We start from the raw sequence: 18,642 nt of genomic DNA on the forward strand, positions 1-18,642 counted from the left end.
TATATAATTTGACTTTGTAAGATTTAAAGTGTTGAAGAAACTTCTGTAGACTGAGCCATCAATGGCCAGGTTGTGTATGACAGTGTCATGGATATATTAAAAAATAGTTAGCAACCATTCTATACCCTCAGGAATTATGCTCCATCAGGAAAAGTGGAGGATCCCGTGAAAGGTGATTCTTCAGTTAGCACTATGCTTTCTGTCCTCTGATGGCATGACCCCTGGTGTAGACTTGAACCTAAATGATTAATGGACACTGATGCCCAGAAGTTCACTTATTTGATTGACATAACAAAACATAGGTGCTCTACAAATGTCTGGTAGTTGTACACAAAAAATTAAAGAATACTATTCACTTTTGCACAATTTTACTCTTATTTTAGAAGTTATAGTATCTGCTTCTGGTCTCTTCAACTATCATCTAACAAAGAATGAAAAGAACTGAGAAAGTGGAAAAGCATATGGGGAACTTGAGAAGCTGACTAAAAGGCTGAGTAGATGAACACATTGAATGGAAAGATGAATTTGGACAGGCTGCTTGAATCCCAGTAATTCAGAATTTTATAGGTCAAGATAGGAAAAAATGGTTTTTTATTGAGCATGTAATACTTATTTCCTGCAGGTGTTTTATTTTTATTATTGAGGTACTGTGGATTGAACCCAGGAATATTCTATCTTTGAGCTGCACCTCGAGCCCTATTTTTATTATTTATTTAAAACAGCATTTCACTAAGTTTCAGAGGGCCTCACTAAGTAGCTGAGGCTGGCTGTGAACCTGCAACCCTCCTATCTTAGCCTCCCAAGTATTGGGACTACAAGCATTGACTACCAGCTCATCTCCACGTGTTTTAAATATAAATAAATCTGAATAATAAATACGTTTTTAACCTTCTCTTCACTCTGACATCCAGAACATCCATTGCTGACATTTTCTAAAGTTTTTTTTTTTTTTGGAATTGTCTCTGCTTTTCCCACTTTAGCTCTACATATTAAGCTAGCTACCACTCAACTCTCTTCTTTTAGTTTTGAAAATGTTCATTCTTTTGCTATTTCTCCTTATTTTAAATTTTAGTAAGATTTAAGGAGATCATTTGGGTTGCTTCAGGAAAACAGATGGTTGAAGGCCAAAATGAAAGCATGTAGGTATGGCAGGGACCATCCAAGAAGAAAAGGAACATAGCGCATCTTTTCAATACATTATAAAGAAAAAGTCAACAGGACTGTACAATGTACAAATGAGTGACATGGCAGGGATCAAAGTGTATGACACTGTCAGAATCATCCTGGAAAATAAAATAGGAGAAGGTATATTTCTGTTAAGAGAACATAAAAAGGAACTGGTTTATTATGAAAATTAAAGATTCACTTTTGTAAATACTAAATGGATGTCTGATTGAATATGTCAAATAGACGGTTGTAGATATCAGTTTGAAAATTAGGGAAGAAATAATGTTGAAAAAGAATGTAAGCATGCTTAAAGTATTTTTAGTTTAAGAAATGGAGGAATATCTAAGTAGAAACATTAAAAGCAGGTTTAAATGACTTGGAAGGATATCTGAGACTGTGATAGTTATTAGTTACTCGCTGTGTCTGCCTCTCTGGAATTGCGTTTTCATTCCTTCTAAGTATCTCATCTTTCCTTTAAACTCATCTAAAGTATCACTTTTTGTGAGGAGGCTTTCAGATTCTAGTTGGTTTATAAATTCCAATACACTTAATCTATAGCTGGAATCTATAAATATATCAATTATGATGCTTATAAAGTTGTTCCTTAGTTCTTATTTTTATATAATTTTATTGGTGCATTATAGTCTCACATCATAATGTAAATCATAGTAAAATTGTTCTTTAAATGCATGACCTCATCATTATGTATGAAATAACTTATGGCAGGAAATTCTTATTCCACCGGGCAATACAGATACTTACAGTAGATAGTGGAAATGACAGATATAAGTATAAATACATATAAATGTATATATCTTTATAGAAATATATGAGATGTATAAACATGCAGGTATATAGATATGTACAAAATGAATAAGTATTATACATTATAATAGTTCTAAGGATTTTGTATTTTTTTAGGTAAATTGCTTTAATATCTGAAATCAGCAAAATAAAAATCTAGATGGACCCAAGAAACAATGTGACTTATTTTGTCCTCCTGGGCCTCACACAGAATCCAATGGAGCAAAAAATACTTTTTGTTATTTTCTTGCTTGTCTACACTTTGACCATCACGGGAAATCTGCTTATTGTTGTGACTGTAACTCTCAGCAAGACCCTGGACTCACCAATGTACTTCTTTCTTGCTAACTTGTCATTCATAGATATTGTTTACTCATCAGTCATTTCCCCCAAGTTGATTTCCAATTTGCTTTTGGGTGAAACCATTGTGTCCTTCAAGTTTTGTATGTTTCAGCTATTTACAGAACACCTTTTTGGTGGAGCAGAGGTCACTCTTCTCCTGGCGATGGCCTTTGACCGCTATGTGGCCATCTGTAAGCCCTTGCATTACTTGGTTATCATGAGGCAATGGGTGTGTGTTGTGTTGCTGGTAGCGGCCTGGGTGGGAGGGTTTCTGCACTCAATTATTCAACTTGGCACTATTTATGGCCTCACATTCTGTGGCCCCAATATCATTGATCATTTTATGTGTGACATGTACCCCTTATTGAAACTTGCTTGTGATGACACATATGTCACTGGCCTCTTGGTCATAGCCAATGGAGGACTGATGTGCTCAATTTTGTTTCTGCTCTTACTCATGTCTTATGGAGTCATCTTGCACTCTCTAAAGAACCTTAGTAAGGAAGCAAGGCACAAAGCTCTCTCGACCTGTGGTTCCCACATCACTGTGGTTATCTTTTTCTTTGTTCCATGTATTTTCATGTATGCAAGACCAGCTAAGACTTTCCCCATTGACAAATCACTGAGTGTGTTTTATACAGTTATAACCCCCATGCTGAACCCCTTCATCTACACTCTGAGAAACTCAGAGATGACAAATGCCATGAAGAGGCTCTGGAAAAGGAAAGGCTTGTGAGGTGGTAAAGAACACACCATGGGCTGACTCATTTAACTGTAGATATGTCTCCTTAGGACACATAAATATTTTAACCCAATAGTAACTTCTTTTCAATTATTTCTGGCAAGTATAATTTAAGAATGAACTATAGATTTGTGACATTAATAACTTTTTTTGTTGTTGCATAAAGTTTGTTATGTCTTTTTAAACACTGCACCTGGACAGTTGTAATGCAGATATAGTAGAAAATCAATAAATGATATGTAGTCAATTAATGAATTAAAATTTTATAACATTACACTCATGTTTATTTAATGTCTACATTTATTTTCATTACATATACTATCATTTCTTGTTTTATTTGTATTTTATGGTGTTTTTATTAACTCTTTTTAATCATAGTAAACATTAAAGAGCTTTATAAACTACTTGATTTCACTTTCATTGCATCTATATTTATTGTAATAGTATTAATTTTTAAAATAACAAATGGAAACTAAATTAATTATATTAAAATAGGATCATGCAAAATGGCAGAGCTATAAATGAAATGCCTTATGACAGTCTCACAGTTTCACTCTCAGATCCATGAACTGCACTGTAGTTCTGAGATTTTTCAAGTAAGGAATACTATGATTTGTGATAAGAAGAGTAAATTTGGAGGACTTCATGCTATATGTTATAGGCCAGACAGTAACAGAAATTCTAAATGGTATAATTCATTTTATTTTTCATAGTTTTATTTCTTCATTAAAGTCTCACATCATAATGTATCTCATTGTGATCACGACATACATGCACACACTATATGGTACGTAGTGTTTGTATATATGTATGTATGTATATTGCAGAACTGGGAATTAAACCCAGGGGCATTCTACCTCCAAGCTTCACCTCCAGCCCTATTTTTATTCTTTATTTTAAAACAGTGATTTCACTACTGGAGGACCTAAGTAGCTGAGGCTGGCTGTAAACCTGCTCTCCTCTTGTCTTAGCTTCCCAGGTGCTTGGATTACAAGCTTGTGCCACCACACCCAGCTATAATTTATATTTGAAATATAAAATAGTCAAAACCATAGAAGAGAGGGTAGAATGGTGATAGTCATGGGTTGGAAATAAGTGCAAACTGGAGAGGTTGGTACAAAATTTTGTTCTGCAGCACAAATGACTTCTGGTGTCTAAGGTCCAGCATGGTAACTACAGTTAATACTGTACTATATACTCGACATTTGATAAGAGGGCAAATCTTGTGTTCTCAACACACACACACACACACACACACACACACACACACACACACAAATGAAAGAAAATTACAATCATGTGGGGTGTCGGATGTGTTAATTTGGTTGATTGTTATGGTCATTTGACAATGTAAACATGTATCAATACATACTGTTGTATACCTGAAAATGTATGATCCCTATTTGTTAATTATACATCAATAGACCTGAAAACATTAAAGAAACAAAAATTTAATAAAAAACAATTCTCATGTCACTTCTAATATATATCTACTATTGAATGCAATTTACCATTTTTTGCTGTTCTTTATACCTATAAATCCTATCCTAGTTGAGATTGGCAGTTATGATGTTTCAACTATACATAGGTTGTCCGTTTCTCTGTTGTTATATCATCAGTATCATCTCTTTCTTGATTTAGAGGTACATACTTCTGTCATTTTCACTATCTTTAGCATTTCCTTTGTTCCAGATTCTAACACTGCTAGTTTATTTCAATTGTTGAATTAGATTGGCTGCTATATCAAGCATCAAATGAAATAATGGTGATGACATTTTTGCAATTATTTAAATGACCAAGTAATTTTATACTTTTCTATTAATGTGATAATGTATCAAATAATTTAATTGTATTGGGTCATTTTGATATTTTGGAATAAACTTTACCAGAGTTGTATCATATTGATTTTTTTTTGGTGGTACTCAGGTTGGAACCCTACTATCTCTGGGCTACACTCCCAGACCTATTTTATATTTTTATTTAAAAACAGGGTCTCTTAAGCTAGCAAGGCTGGTTTTGAACCTGCGTGATCCTCCTGTCTCTGCCTCATCATTGATATTTTAATAATCCTTTATTCTGATTGTTCTTTTCAAAGAACTTAAGTATTAATTTTTTATGTTTAATTGTTATTGTTTTTTTTTTTTTTGGTGGTACTGGGGTTCCTGGAAGCCCTTCTATCTCCGGGCTACACTCCCAGACCTATTTTTACATTTTTATTTGGAAACAGGGTCTCCTAAGCCAGCGCGCGCGGCTAGCTTTGAACCTGCGCGATCCTCCTGTCTCTGCCTCCCAAGCGCGGGGATTACAAGCGTGTGCCACCACGCCCGGTGTTATTGATTTTTGTATGTGCAATATTTTTTGTAATTTTACATACTGAACTTTATCTGATCACTTAAAAAAATCTACCTTGAAACTGGGCATGATGGCATATGACCTGTAATTCTGGTACTTGGGATGATGACTAATGGTCCAAGACCAACCTTAGCAACATAATGAGACCCTCATCAACTTAGCAATATTCCACTTCAAAATATAAAACAAAAAAGGCTTATGGTATAGTAGGTCAAAGGCTGAACAACCCTGGGTTCAATACTCAAAACCAAAAACAAAAAAAACAAAAAAATACACCCTGCAATATTTATTATCCCTCTGTCATATTTAATATTTTATTACAAACTTATATTAGCATTTTTGACTAGTAACTGTTATATAATTAACTTAAAAATTTATATTTTCTCTTTCTTGTCTCTATATAAGCTCACTGCTAAAGCCTTAGTACACATGATAATGTTGGACACAATAAATAATTTTTGAATATATGTCATATAAAAATAATTAGTTTTGCTATTTAAAATTCTTTTTCTTACACAGTTTTTTTTAACATTAGAATGATATATTATTTGAACTTTTGGGAGTAACAACTGCCTACCGTTTATAAAATTCTTATTTTCAGGAATTATTTTAAGCATGTTATGTGACTTTGATCACATAACATTATACACTTATCTCTTTGAGCTAAGTACTATTGTTGGACCCATGCTGTGGTTATAAGGTTATACAAACAAAGGCTTATATAGGTTAGTAACCCAGCATTGGATCATTACCTTGAGAGGGTATTTATGCCAGTAATCAAATCCCAGAAATCTACTTTGTGATGATGCTCAATATACAGTACAACCTGGTGATGCTGACAACAACTCCAGACATATTTGTATACATTAAACAAACAATTTCATTAATATAGTTTTTATTTTGCTTTTTTGAGAAATGTTGGCTATTATTTATTTATTATTTATTTTTATTGGTGCATTGTAGTCACCTTTTAAAAATTTTTTATGGTACATTGTAGTCATACATCTTAATGGGGTACAAGATGGTAGATGCATATATCCACACATCACTCATTTAGCCCTTTCCCAATTACCATGCCATTTCCTCCTCCTTGTCACCTCTCATGTTTGGCTTAGTGATTGACTTTGAGATGTTTGTGAATGTACATGATGTATATTAGGGAATTTATCTCTTTCCCTCATTCATCACCCCCATTTAGGCCTTCTTATTTGCTCATCCATGATTTCTCCTCCTTCGTCTAGAGTTCTTCCTATGACCCATTTTCCCCATAGCTCCCAAATATTAGGGAGAGTATCCAATTTCTTACTTTTTGTGACTGTCTAATCTCACTTAGAAAAATATTTTCTTCAATTCCATTCATTTCCCCACAAATGATATAATTTTGTTTTCATCTATGCATTGTGTACATATCTCATAGTTTTATAATCCATCCATCTGTTGATAGACATCTTTTCTGGTTCCATAGTTTGGCAATTGTGAATTGTGTGGCTATGAACATAGATAAACATGCATTAGTTTGGTAATTTGGTTTCTATTCTTTTGGATAGATACCCAGAATTGGTACTGCTGTATCATATGGTAGGTTACTTCCCATTCTTCTGAGGATCCTCCATACTGTTTTCCAAAGTGGTTACACTAATTTCAATACTACCAACAATGTATTAGAGTTTCTACTTCTTCACAACCTCATCAGAATTTGTTTTTTTAAATTTTTTATTGGTGCATTATATTCATACATCATATTGGGGTAAAAAACTTGTGTGTACATACATGTACACATCACTGATTTAACCCCTACTCAATTCCCACCCCATTCCCTCCCTGTCCGTTCTTCCCTTGCTTGGCTTAGTGGTTGACTTCGATATGTTTAAGTACATTGTGTGTTTTAGAGGTTTTCCTCTTCCCCCATCTTTTCTCCTCCTTTAGGTTGCCCTGTTTGCTCCTCTATAGGATTTCCTTTTTCATCGAGAGTTCCTCCTATGACCCCTTAGCTTTCACATATTAGGGAAAGCATCCAATTTCTTATTTTTTGTGACTGACTAATCTCACTTAGCATAATGTCCTCCAGTTCCATCCATTTCCCTGAAAATGATGTAATTGAGTTTTTTTTTTTAAAAAATAACTGAGTAGAATTCCATTGTGTACATATCCCACAGTTTTGTAATCCATTCATCTGTTGATGGACATCTTGGCTAGTTCCATAGTTTGGCTATCATGAATTGTGCAGCTATGAACATAGATACACATGCATTAGTTTGGTAGTTTGGTTTCTTTTCTTTTGGGTAGATACCCAGAAGTGGTATTGCTGGATCAAATGGTAGATTTGTTCCCATTCTTCTGAGGATTCTCCATACTGTTTTTCAAAGTGGTTTCACTAATTTGCAATACCACTAACAATGTCTTAGAGTTCCCACTTCTCCACATCTTTGCCAGCATCTGTTGTTTGTGTTTTGAAGGATTGCCATTTTAATTGGAGTTACGTGAAATCTCAAGGTAGTTTTGATTTGCATCTCTCTGATTGCCAGTGATGTTGAACATTTTTTCATGCATTTATTGGCCATTTAAATTTCTTCTTTTGTGAAGTGTCTATTTAGTTCATTTGCCCATTTTGTTATTGAATGCTTTGTTTTTTTAGTGTTGAGTTTATTGAGTTCTCTGTATATTCTAGATATTAGTCCTCTATTGGTGGTGTAGGTGGCAAAAATCTTCTCCCATTCTGTTGGCTCTCGATTGAGGTTCTTGATAGTTTCCTTTGCTAAACAGAAGCTCTTCAGTTTCATGCATTCCACATATTGACTCACCTTTTAATTTGTTGTGCCTTTGAGGTGTTGTTGAGAAAGTTTTTATCTGTGCCTATGTGTTGCAGTGTTGAACCTATGCCCTCTTCAAGGAGCTTCAAGGTCTCTGGTTTGATTTCCAAGTTTTGATCCATCTTGAGTTGACTTTTGTGCAGGGTGAGAAAGTAGGATTAATTTCCAATTTTCTGAATATGGTTGACCAGTTTTGCCAACACCATTTGTTGAAGAGGCTATCTTTTTTTCCAGTGTATGTTTTTGGCCCCTTTGTCAAAAATCAATTGGCTGAAAGTGTGTGGACTTGTTTCTGGGTCTTCTATTCTACTCCATTGGTCTATGTATCTGTTTTTTTTTTGCCAGTACCATGCTGTTTTTATTACAATGGCTTTGTAGTATAGTTTAACATCGGGTATTGTGATTCCTCCAGCATGGTTTTTGTTGCTGAGAACTACCTTGGCTATTCTGGGCTTTTTGTTATTCCAGATAAATTTAAGGACTGATTTTTCTATGTCTGTGAGGAATGATCTTGGTAGTTTAATGGGCATTGCATTAAATCTGTAGATCACTTTTGGGAGGATGGCCATTTTAATGATATTTATTCTGCCAATCCATGAACATGGAAGATCTTTCCATCTTCTAAGATCTTCTTCGATTTCTTTTTTCAGTGTTTTATAATTTTCTTTGTAGAGATCTTTTACCTACTTAGTCAAGTTTATCCCTAAGTATTTTATTTTTTTGTGGGAGATCCTGAGTGGAAGTGTTTTCTGAATTTCTATTTCAGTGGATTTATGGTTGGTGTACAGGAAAGCTTCTGATTTTTTAAGATTTATTTTGTATCCAGATGCTGAATTTGTTGATCAGTTCTATAAGCCTTTTGGTTGAGTTTGTTGGGTTTTCTAAATATAGTATCATGTCATCTGCAAATAGTGAAAGTCTGAGTTCTTCTTTTCCTATTTGTACTCCTCTGATTTCCTTTTCTTGCCTTATTGCTCTGGCTAGGGTCTCTAGTACTATATTGAAGTGAAGTGGTGATAATAGACATCCTTGTCTTGTTCCAGTTTTTAGGGGGAATTCTTGAAGTTTTTTCCCCATTTAATATGCTGTTGGCGGTGGACTTACTGTAGATTACCTTAATAATGTTGAGATATGTTCCTTCTATTCCAATTCTCTGCAGTGTTTTTTTTTTATCATAAATGGATGTTGAATTTTATCAAATGCTTCTTCAGCATCTATTGAAATGATCATGTGATTTTTGTCCTTGGTTCTGTTTATATGGTGAATTACATGGATTGATTTTCATATGTTGAACCAGCCTTGCATCCCTGGGATGAACCCTACCTGGTCATGGTGCATGATTTTCTTTATGTGGTTTTGAATGTATGTTGCTATTATTTTGTTTAATAGTTTTGCATCCAAGTTCATCAGAGATATAGGCCTGTAGATTCCTTCCTTGAAATGTCTTTATTTGGTTTGGGTATTAGTGTGATGTTGGCTTCATAGAATGTATTTGGGAGAGTCCTGGTTTTTTCTATTTCACAAAATAGTTTGAGGAGTATTGGGGTTATCTCTTATGTTTTATAGAATTTCCTTGGGAAACTATCTGGTCCTGGGCTTTTTTTTTGATGGTAAGCTCTTTATTGCTGTTTTTAATCTATTTTATTGTTATTGGTTGGTTTAAGTGTTCTATATCTTCTTGACTCAGTTTAGGAAGGTTGTATTTATCTAGGAAGTTTTCAATTTCCTCCAGATTTTCCATTTTGTTGGAGTATAATTTTTCAAAGTAGTTTCTGATAATCCTCTGGATTTCTACACTGTCAGTAGTAATTTCTCCTTTTTCATCCCTTATCTTCATAATTTGGGTTGATTCTCTCTTTTTTTTTTAGTTAGGTTGGCTAGTGGTTTATCTATCTTGTTAATTCTTTCAAGAAACCAACCTTTGATTTTGTTGATTTTCTGTATTTTTTTATTCTCTGTTTCATTAATTTCTGCTCTAATTTTAATAATTTCCTGTCTTCTACTGGCTTTGGGGTAAAATTGTTCCTAATTTTCAAGGGCTTTGAGGTGTGTCATTAGGTTATTTATTTGAGGATTTTCTGTTTTTCTTATGTGAGCACTTAGTGCTCTAAATTTTCCTCTTAATACTGCCTTAAAAGTGTCCCAGAAGTTTTGATATGTTGTATTTTTATTTTCATTTGTTTCTAGAAATTTCTTGATTTCACCTCTTACATCTTCTATGGCCCATTCTTCATTCAGAAGTGTGGTGTTCAGTCTCCACATGTTTATGATTTCTAGTCTTATTCCATTATGGTCTGAAATGACACAGGGAAGAATGTAACATTTTTTAATTTGCTAATGCTCATTTTGTGTCCCAGGATGTGATCTATTTTTAGAAGGTTCCGTGAGCAGCTGAGAAAAATGTAAACTCTGCTGTAGTTGGGTGAAATAGTCTATATGTGTCCAACAGGTCCATTTGGTTAATGGTGTTCTTTAGTTTTGAGGCATCTTTACTGACCCTTTGTTTAGAATATCAGTCTAGTGTTGTGAGTGGTGTGTTGAAGTCTCCCAGTATAATTGTCTTGGGATTTATGTGTGACTTCATGTCACAAAGAGTTTGATTTATGAAAGTAGCTGCCCCTATGTTTGGGGCATAGATGTTGATAATTGTTATTTTCGCTTGCTGGATTATTCCTTTTACCAGTAAAATATGACCTTCTTTGTCCCTTCTAATAAGTTTGTGTTTGAAGTCTAACTTGTCTGATATCATAATTGCTACTCCTGTTTGTCTTTGATTTCCATTAACATGGATTACCTTGCTCCAGCCCTTTACCTTGAGTTTGTTCCTATCTTAACTTGTAAGATGTGTTTCTTGTAAGCAGCAGATGGATGGATTCTGGCTTTTAATCTATTTTGCCACTTTATGTCTTTTTATTGGGGAGTTAAGGCCATTTACTTTCAGTGTGATTATAGAGAGATAATTTTTAATTCCTAACCTGTTAAGATTTTATTTCTGTTTGAGATACTGTTTATTCTTCTTTGCTTAGTTGTCTGCTGAATGGGAAATCTTGTTTCTTTGGTTCTGGCGTGTATTACCTTTCTTCATTGTAGTTAATCTCCTTGAGAATTTTTTCTAATGCTGGTTTTGAAGACATAAATTCCTTCAGTTTCTGTTTGTCATGGAAGCTTCTTATTTCCCCATCTAATTTGGTAGATAGTTTTGCTGGGTAGGAAATTTTTGGCTAGAAGTTGTTTTCTTTCAGGGTTTGGAATATGTTACTCCAAGCCCTTCTGGCTTTCATGATTTTGTTTTAGAAGTCTGGAGTGATTCTAATTGGTTTGCCTCTGAATGTCACGTGGCCTTTTGTTTTTGTTGCCTTTAAGTTTCTCTCCTTGGCTTCCACATTAGTCATTTTGACAATTATGTGGCATGGGGATCCTCTTCTCTGATCTTGTCTAAAGGGAATTCTATAAGTTTCCTGAATTTCTGTATCGACCTCTTGCTCTATGTTTGGAAAAATTTCTGCTATCACTTCTTTGAAGAGATTGTTGATTCCTTTGGTTTCACCTTCTTTTCCCTCCTCTATTCCAATTATTCTTAGGTTAGCTCTCTTAAAATGGGCTCATATTTCTTCAATGTTAAATTCCTGCTGCCAGATTTTTTTTCTAAATTAGAGACTATGATTTCATTTTTGGAGTGATCATCTTCTAGGAGCAAGATTCTATTTTCCATGTGGTCTAATCTGTTTTTTATACTTTTAATTGAGGCCTTTACTTCAATGATTGCATCCTTTATCTCTTTTTGACTTTCTCTGAATTATTTTCAAAAGTCCTCTATTATTTCTACAGTTATTTTCCTGATTTGATCTTCTAGAAATCTCTGAATTTCTGTTTTATCGGGTTCTGATGTTGTGGGATTGTGGGCATTCATTTCTCCATTGTTATTTCTCTTTCCCATGATTTCAGAAGTTTGTGCCTTCTCTGGATTCTTCCCTGGGTCACTATGACTTCACTTAAGGTGCTCTGGATTTTGAGTCGGTGGTATCTCAGTCACCACTACTCCTTTACTGGGTTGCATCGCAAAGTCTCAGACCCAGGGAGACAATTGAGGCTGCTTTAGACCATGGGGGTGCCAGGCTGCGTGTTCTCCCATGGGAGCGGAAACTATGGTGTGATATCTCTGCTGCTGCCACTCCCCCACTAGGTTGGACTGCAAAAATCTCCAACCCAGGGAGACTGTCTGCGCAAGTCCCTGGGAGTGCAGTACTGAGATTTCTCCTCTAGGGGCCACAATTTGACTCAGGGTTGTTGAGTGTGCTGATGGAGCTGTAGTGGACTAGGTGAACTCGCTGTTGCCACCGCTGGCAATATAGCGCTGCTGCCGCCACGCCCTTGGCTGTGAGGCTGGAATATTTCTTATCTGGTTTTGAGCTCCGATCTGAGTTCCTGCAGGATGTGCTGAGCCTGGCCCCTGGGAGATAAGATGCTCCTTGTGCTGAAAAAACTGTTGAGTTCTGCCCGGCTTTTCCGCAGCTGCTCACCTCAGTTCGCTGTCCACCCCTCCTCTCTGGATCCTGGTGGCTTGTTGAGTGCACTGGTCTGGAGCCCTCTGGTGAATTCGCCACTGCTGCTGGCAGTATGGCGCTGCTGACACGGCCTTGGCCGTGAGGCCGGCCAATATCCTCTCTGGTTTTGAGCTCGGTTCTGAGTCCCCCTCCTCTCTGGAGCCTGGTGCTGCGAGGGAAGATGGCGCTCGCACGGCTCCAGCCGCGGCACTGCAGGCTGGTTTCTTTTCTGGTGTCTGGTTGTTCTTCCAGCTGTCTTTTTCTCTGTCTCTTGTATTTGCAGTTTTTATTTCTCTTCTGATGGTGTTTTCTGGCTATGAAAGCATTGATTTTGTGGTAATAGAGATCAATTGTTAGCGGGACTTAAATGACGCTTTTTTTCTGTCGGCCCAGAATTTGTTGTTGTTTGTATTTTTAATAATTTCCTTTGTAGTTGAAGTTAGGTGAAATCTCAGGGTAGCTCTGATTTGTATCACTCTGATTGCTAATGATATTGAGCATTTTTCACACATTTGTTGGCCATTTAAATTTCTTTTTTGTGACGTGTCTATTCAGTTCACTTGCCCATTTTTTGATTGAGTTCACTTGTCCATTATTTGTTTTCTTAGTGTTGAGTTTCTTGGGTTCTCTGTATGTTCTAGATATTAGTCCTCTTTCAGAGAAATATTTGGTAAAAATTTTGTTCATTCTGTCAGCTATCTCTTGAGCTTATTGACAGTTTTCTTTGCAGTCATCTTAATGGAGTAGAAGATGTTAGAATCATACATGCACACATTGCTCATTTAGCCTTTCCTCATTTCCCACCCTATTCATTCCCTCCCCCTCCTTTCTTCTCATGTTTGGCTTAGTGACTGACTTTGATAAGTTTGTGAATGCACATCATGTACATTAGGGAGTTTCCTTCTTCTCCCCCTCCAAATTGCCCTCAGTTAGGTTGTCTTATTTGCTCATCTATGATTTCTCCTTCTGAGTCTAGAGTTTCTTCTATGACCCATTTTTCTCCTACCTTTGGCATATTAGGGAAAGCATCTAATTTTTGTACTTTTTGTGACTGACTAATCTCACTTAGCATAATGTTCTCCAGTTCCATCTATTTTCCTTAAATGTTGTGTTTTTAGTTCTGCCTTTTATGTATAATTTTCTTGTTCTAAAACATTCAAATTTTACCACAATTATAGACTCAGATAAAAGTGGCAAGAATTTCTAGATACCCTTCACTCAGGTTTCTTAGGTACTCACATTTCCCTACATTTGATTTTAATAATGGGCATAGAAGATGGAAGAGAAGGTGAAACCAAAGGGATCAACAATCTTTTCAAAGAAGTAATATCAGAAAAATTTCCAAACATTGAACAAGAGGTTGGTACACAGGTATAGGAAACTTATAGAACCCCCTTTAGACAAGATCAGAGAAAATGTTTACCATGCCACATAATAGTCAAAATGACCAATGAAAAAGCCAAGGAGAGAATCTTAAAGGCAACAAAAACAAAAGACCAATTGAAAGAAAATGGAAAATCTGCAAAAAATCGACAACTTTCTAGATAAATACAACCTTTATAAACTGAGTCAAGAAGATATAGAAAATTTAAACCTATCAATAGCAATCAAAGAGATTGAAACAGCAATAAAGGGCCTGTCATAAAATAAAAGCCCAGGAACAGATGGTTTCCCAAGAGAATTTTATAAAATCTTTATAGAAGAGCTAATCCCATACTCCTCAATCTATTTAATAAAATAGAAAGTAACTGGACTTTCTCAAACACATCCTATGAAGCCAACATCACATTAATACCAAGACCAAATAAAGACAGCTCAAGGAAGTAAATCTAATGTTCTGTAGTGTTGATGAACTTGGATGCAAAGTGCTAAACAAAATACTAGCAACATACATTCAAAATCACAGCAAGAAAATCATATACAAGGACCAAGCAGGGTTCATCCCGGAGATGCAAGGCTGGTTCAACATACAAAAATCAATTCATATAATTCATCACATATACAGAACCAAAGATAAAATCACATGATTATTTCAATAGATGCTAAAAAAGCATTTGAAAAATTCAACATCCATTTATGCTAAAAGCACTGCAGATAATTGGAATAGAAGGAACATACCTCAATATCATAAAGGCAAACTACAATAGGCCTGCAGTTAACATCATATTATATGTGGAAAAACTGTGAGAATTCCTCCTAAAAATGGGAACAAGACAAGGATGTCTATTATCACCACTTCTTTTCAATATAGTACTTGAGACTCTAGCCAGAGCAATAAGGCAAGAAAAGGAAATCAAAGGAGTACAAATAGGAAAACAAGAACTCAAACTTTCTCTATTTGCACATGACGTGATACTATATTTAGAAGACAAAACACACTCAACCAAAAGGCTTATAGAACTGATCAACAAATTCAGCAAAGTATCTGGATACAAAATGAATCTTAAAAAATCAGGTCGGGCATGGTGGTGCATGCATTCGGTAGGCAGAGACTTGAAAATCGCAGTTCGTGGACAGCCTCAGCTATTTAGTGAGGCCCTTCACAACTCAATGAGATCCCATTTCAAAAATAAAAAGGCTAAAATATAGGGCTCGAGGTGTAGCTCATAGGTAGAGTGTTCCTGGGTTTCTCCCCGGGTACCAACCATAAATCCACTAAAAAAGAATTCCAGAAAACACTTCCACTTAGGATATACCACACAAAAAGTACTTAGGAATAAACTTAAACCAAGGAGGTAAAAGACCTCTACAAAGAAAATTATAAACATTGAAAAAAAAAAAAGAAACAGAAGAAGACCTTAGAAGATGGAAAAATCTTCTATGTTCTTGGGTAGACTCAATATTATCAAAATGGCCATACTTCCAAAAGTTATCAACAGATTCAATATAATACTTATTAAATTAATAAAGTCATTTTTATAGACACAGAAAAATCAGTTCTTAAATTCATTTAAAACAACAAACCCTCCAGAAGAATTAAAGTAGTTCTCAGTAACAAAAGCCATGCAGGAGGAATCACTATACCTGATTTTAAACTATACTACAAATCCATAGTAATAAAAACAGCCTGGTACTGGCACAAAAACAGATCATAGACCAATGGAGCAGAATAGAAGACTCAAAAACAAATCCTCACACTTACTGCCAATTGATGTTTGACAAAGTGACCAAAAGTATACACTGGAAAAAGGATAACCTCTTCAACAAATGGTGCTGGCAAAACTGGTTAATCATATGCAGAAAAATAAAAATAAACCCTACAATCTCACCCTGCACAAGAATTATTCAAGATGGATCAAAGACTTAGAAATCAGACCAAAGGCCTTGAAGCTCCTTGAAGTGGTCATAGATCCAACACTGTAACACATAGGCACAGGTAAAACCTTTCTCAACAAAACCCCAAAGGCACAAGAAATTAAAAGGCAGATCAATACATAAGATTGCATTAGACTGAAGAGCTTCTGTACAGCAAAGGAAACTATCAAGAACCTCAACCAAAAGCCAACAAAATGGGAGAAAAATTTTGCCATCTACTCCTCCAATAGAGGACTAATATCTAGAATATACAGAGAACACAAGAAACTCAGCACTTAAGAAAACAAATAACCCAATCAAAAACGGGCAAGTGAACTAAATAGTCACTTTATGAAAGAAGAAGTTCAAATGGCCAATAAATGCATGAAAAAATGCTCAACATCATTAGCAATCAGAGAAATGCAAATCAGAACTACCCTGAGATTTCACCTAACCACAACCAGGATGACAATCATTCAAATCACAAACAACAATAAATACTGGGGAGGATGTGGAGAGGTGAGAACTCATATATTATTGGGATTGCAAATTAGTGCGACTACTTTGGAAAACAGTATGAAGAATCCTTAGCAGAATGGGAACAAACTTATTATATGATCCAGCAATATTACTTGTGGTATCTACACAAAAGAATGAAAAACAAACTACCAAACTAATGCATGCACATTTATGTTCATAGTTGCACAATTCAGCATTGCCAAACTATGGAACCAGCTAAGATGTCCATCAACAGATGAATGGATTACAAAACAATGAAATATGTACACAATGGAATTTTACTCAGCCATAAAGAAAAACACAATTATATCATTTACAGGGAAATGGATGGAACTGGAGGACATTATGCTAAGTGAGATTAGTCAGTCACAAAAAACAAAAAAATCAGATGTTCTCCCTAATATGAGGAAGCTAGGGAGAAAATGGGTCATAAGAAGAACTCTAGATTAAGAAGGATAAACTATAGATGAACAAATATGGTGACCTAACTGAGGGGGTGGGAGGGAGAAGAGGGAATTCTCTAATGTACATGATGTACAGTAATAAACATATCAAAGTCAATCACTTAGTGAAACATGAGGAGAAAGCGAGAGGGAATGGGGTGGGAGTTGGGTAAAGGCTAATTGGGTGATGTGTGCATGTATGCCTCCACCATCTTGTAACCTATTAAGATGTATGACTATAATTCACAAATAAGAAATTTAAAAAAAGATTAAAAAGAATAAAATAACCATATAAACTACCATTAAACATCTTACTCTAATAGAGAGAGAAAATGTAGTATAAAATAGATGAAAAAATTTATTCAGGCACAGGAAAGAAATCAATGATCGATTCATCTGTATTTCTAAACACTAATGGAGCTAATATTTTATATTCTGTATTGCCAATTTTCCCATAATGTTTCTGAAATTGTTTTTTTCCATTGTAGCTTCCTGACTCGACTTATGTATTTGATATAATGCATCTTGATATATATAGATGTTCTTTTGAAAATTTGTGGAAAATCCCAGTGAGTATAATTATGCAATTAGTATTGGACAATTTCCAGTTGTAGGACATGCTCATTAATGTATTTTCATGGTATAAAAATCTTCAGGTTATCTTTGTTTCTGCAACATACAAGATTTTTTTTCTTAGTAACTGTTATAATTATTTAAGCAGATGCTTTATTGTACTTAAGGTAGGACCTACACAAGGGATAAGAATACACTTTGTTAATCTCTAGAACATAATTTTCCTCACCAGTACAAGTGGAGATGAGATAAAAAGCTTAATGGTGGTAATCTTTTAAATTAAAGTTATTAGGAAAGAATATAGATGGAAGATGTAAGATTTTTCCTTAAAATGACTAGTTTCTATTTTCTTATGTAGACAAATGATATGCAAGCTTTCAGTTTCTTATGTAGATGATTTCTTTTCATTTTTTATGAACTTTCATATTATGAAAAATTTCAATGTTTATTTTTTCACAATGGAATTAATTTTAATTGATCTAAAAAGCAAGTAATGACTTTCTGTGGTATCTATAATACTTCAGAGTAATTAGAGATGTATGATTTCAAATTTTTACTTCCACATATAATTTTTATTATCATTGTTTATTCTGTTCAGAAGAATAATTTCAAGCTCTTTGCAAGTGAGGCAGAGTTTTTCTTCAAACTGTAGACACACTTTCAAAGGCAATGGAGAACAGGAAATCTTAGTGTGAAATTTTACTGCATAGGAAATTACACCACTTATCATTCTAAGAATTGAAAACTAGAAGAACCTTTTGTAGACAGAACAGTTGATTATCAGGTTTTATATGATAATGTTATGAATAGACTTAAAAATCAACAACAGTTAGCAACCATGCTATATCCTCAAGAGTTATGCTTCATCATCAGAAGTGGAGAATACATGCTGGGCGTGGTGGCACACGCTTGTAATCCCTGCACTTGGGAGGCTGAGACAGGAGAATCGCACAGGTTCGAAGCCAGCCTCAGCTACTTAGTGAGGCTCTCAGCAACTTAGTGAGACCCTGTTTCCAATAAAACATAAAATAGGTCTGGGAGTATAGCCTGGA

The 18,642-nt window shown here is 35.1% G+C and overlaps 1 protein-coding gene across 1 annotated transcript; it reads left to right on the plus strand.

Annotated features, from left to right (window-relative positions):
• Positions 1 to 2,131: 2,131 nt before the first annotated feature.
• Positions 2,132 to 3,049, plus strand: LOC308259682 (olfactory receptor 4A47-like; the record flags this gene model as incomplete). The annotated part of the gene is made up of 1 exon (XM_080690868.1): positions 2,132 to 3,049. The coding sequence occupies one exon, from the start codon at positions 2,132 to 2,134 to the stop codon at positions 3,047 to 3,049; it is 918 nt and encodes a 305-aa protein (XP_080546994.1).
• Between the last annotated feature and the right edge of the window lie 15,593 nt (positions 3,050 to 18,642).

This window comes from Muscardinus avellanarius (genome assembly GCF_963383645.1).
Source record: "Muscardinus avellanarius genome assembly, chromosome: 1".
Classification (NCBI taxonomy): domain Eukaryota; kingdom Metazoa; phylum Chordata; class Mammalia; order Rodentia; family Gliridae; genus Muscardinus; species Muscardinus avellanarius.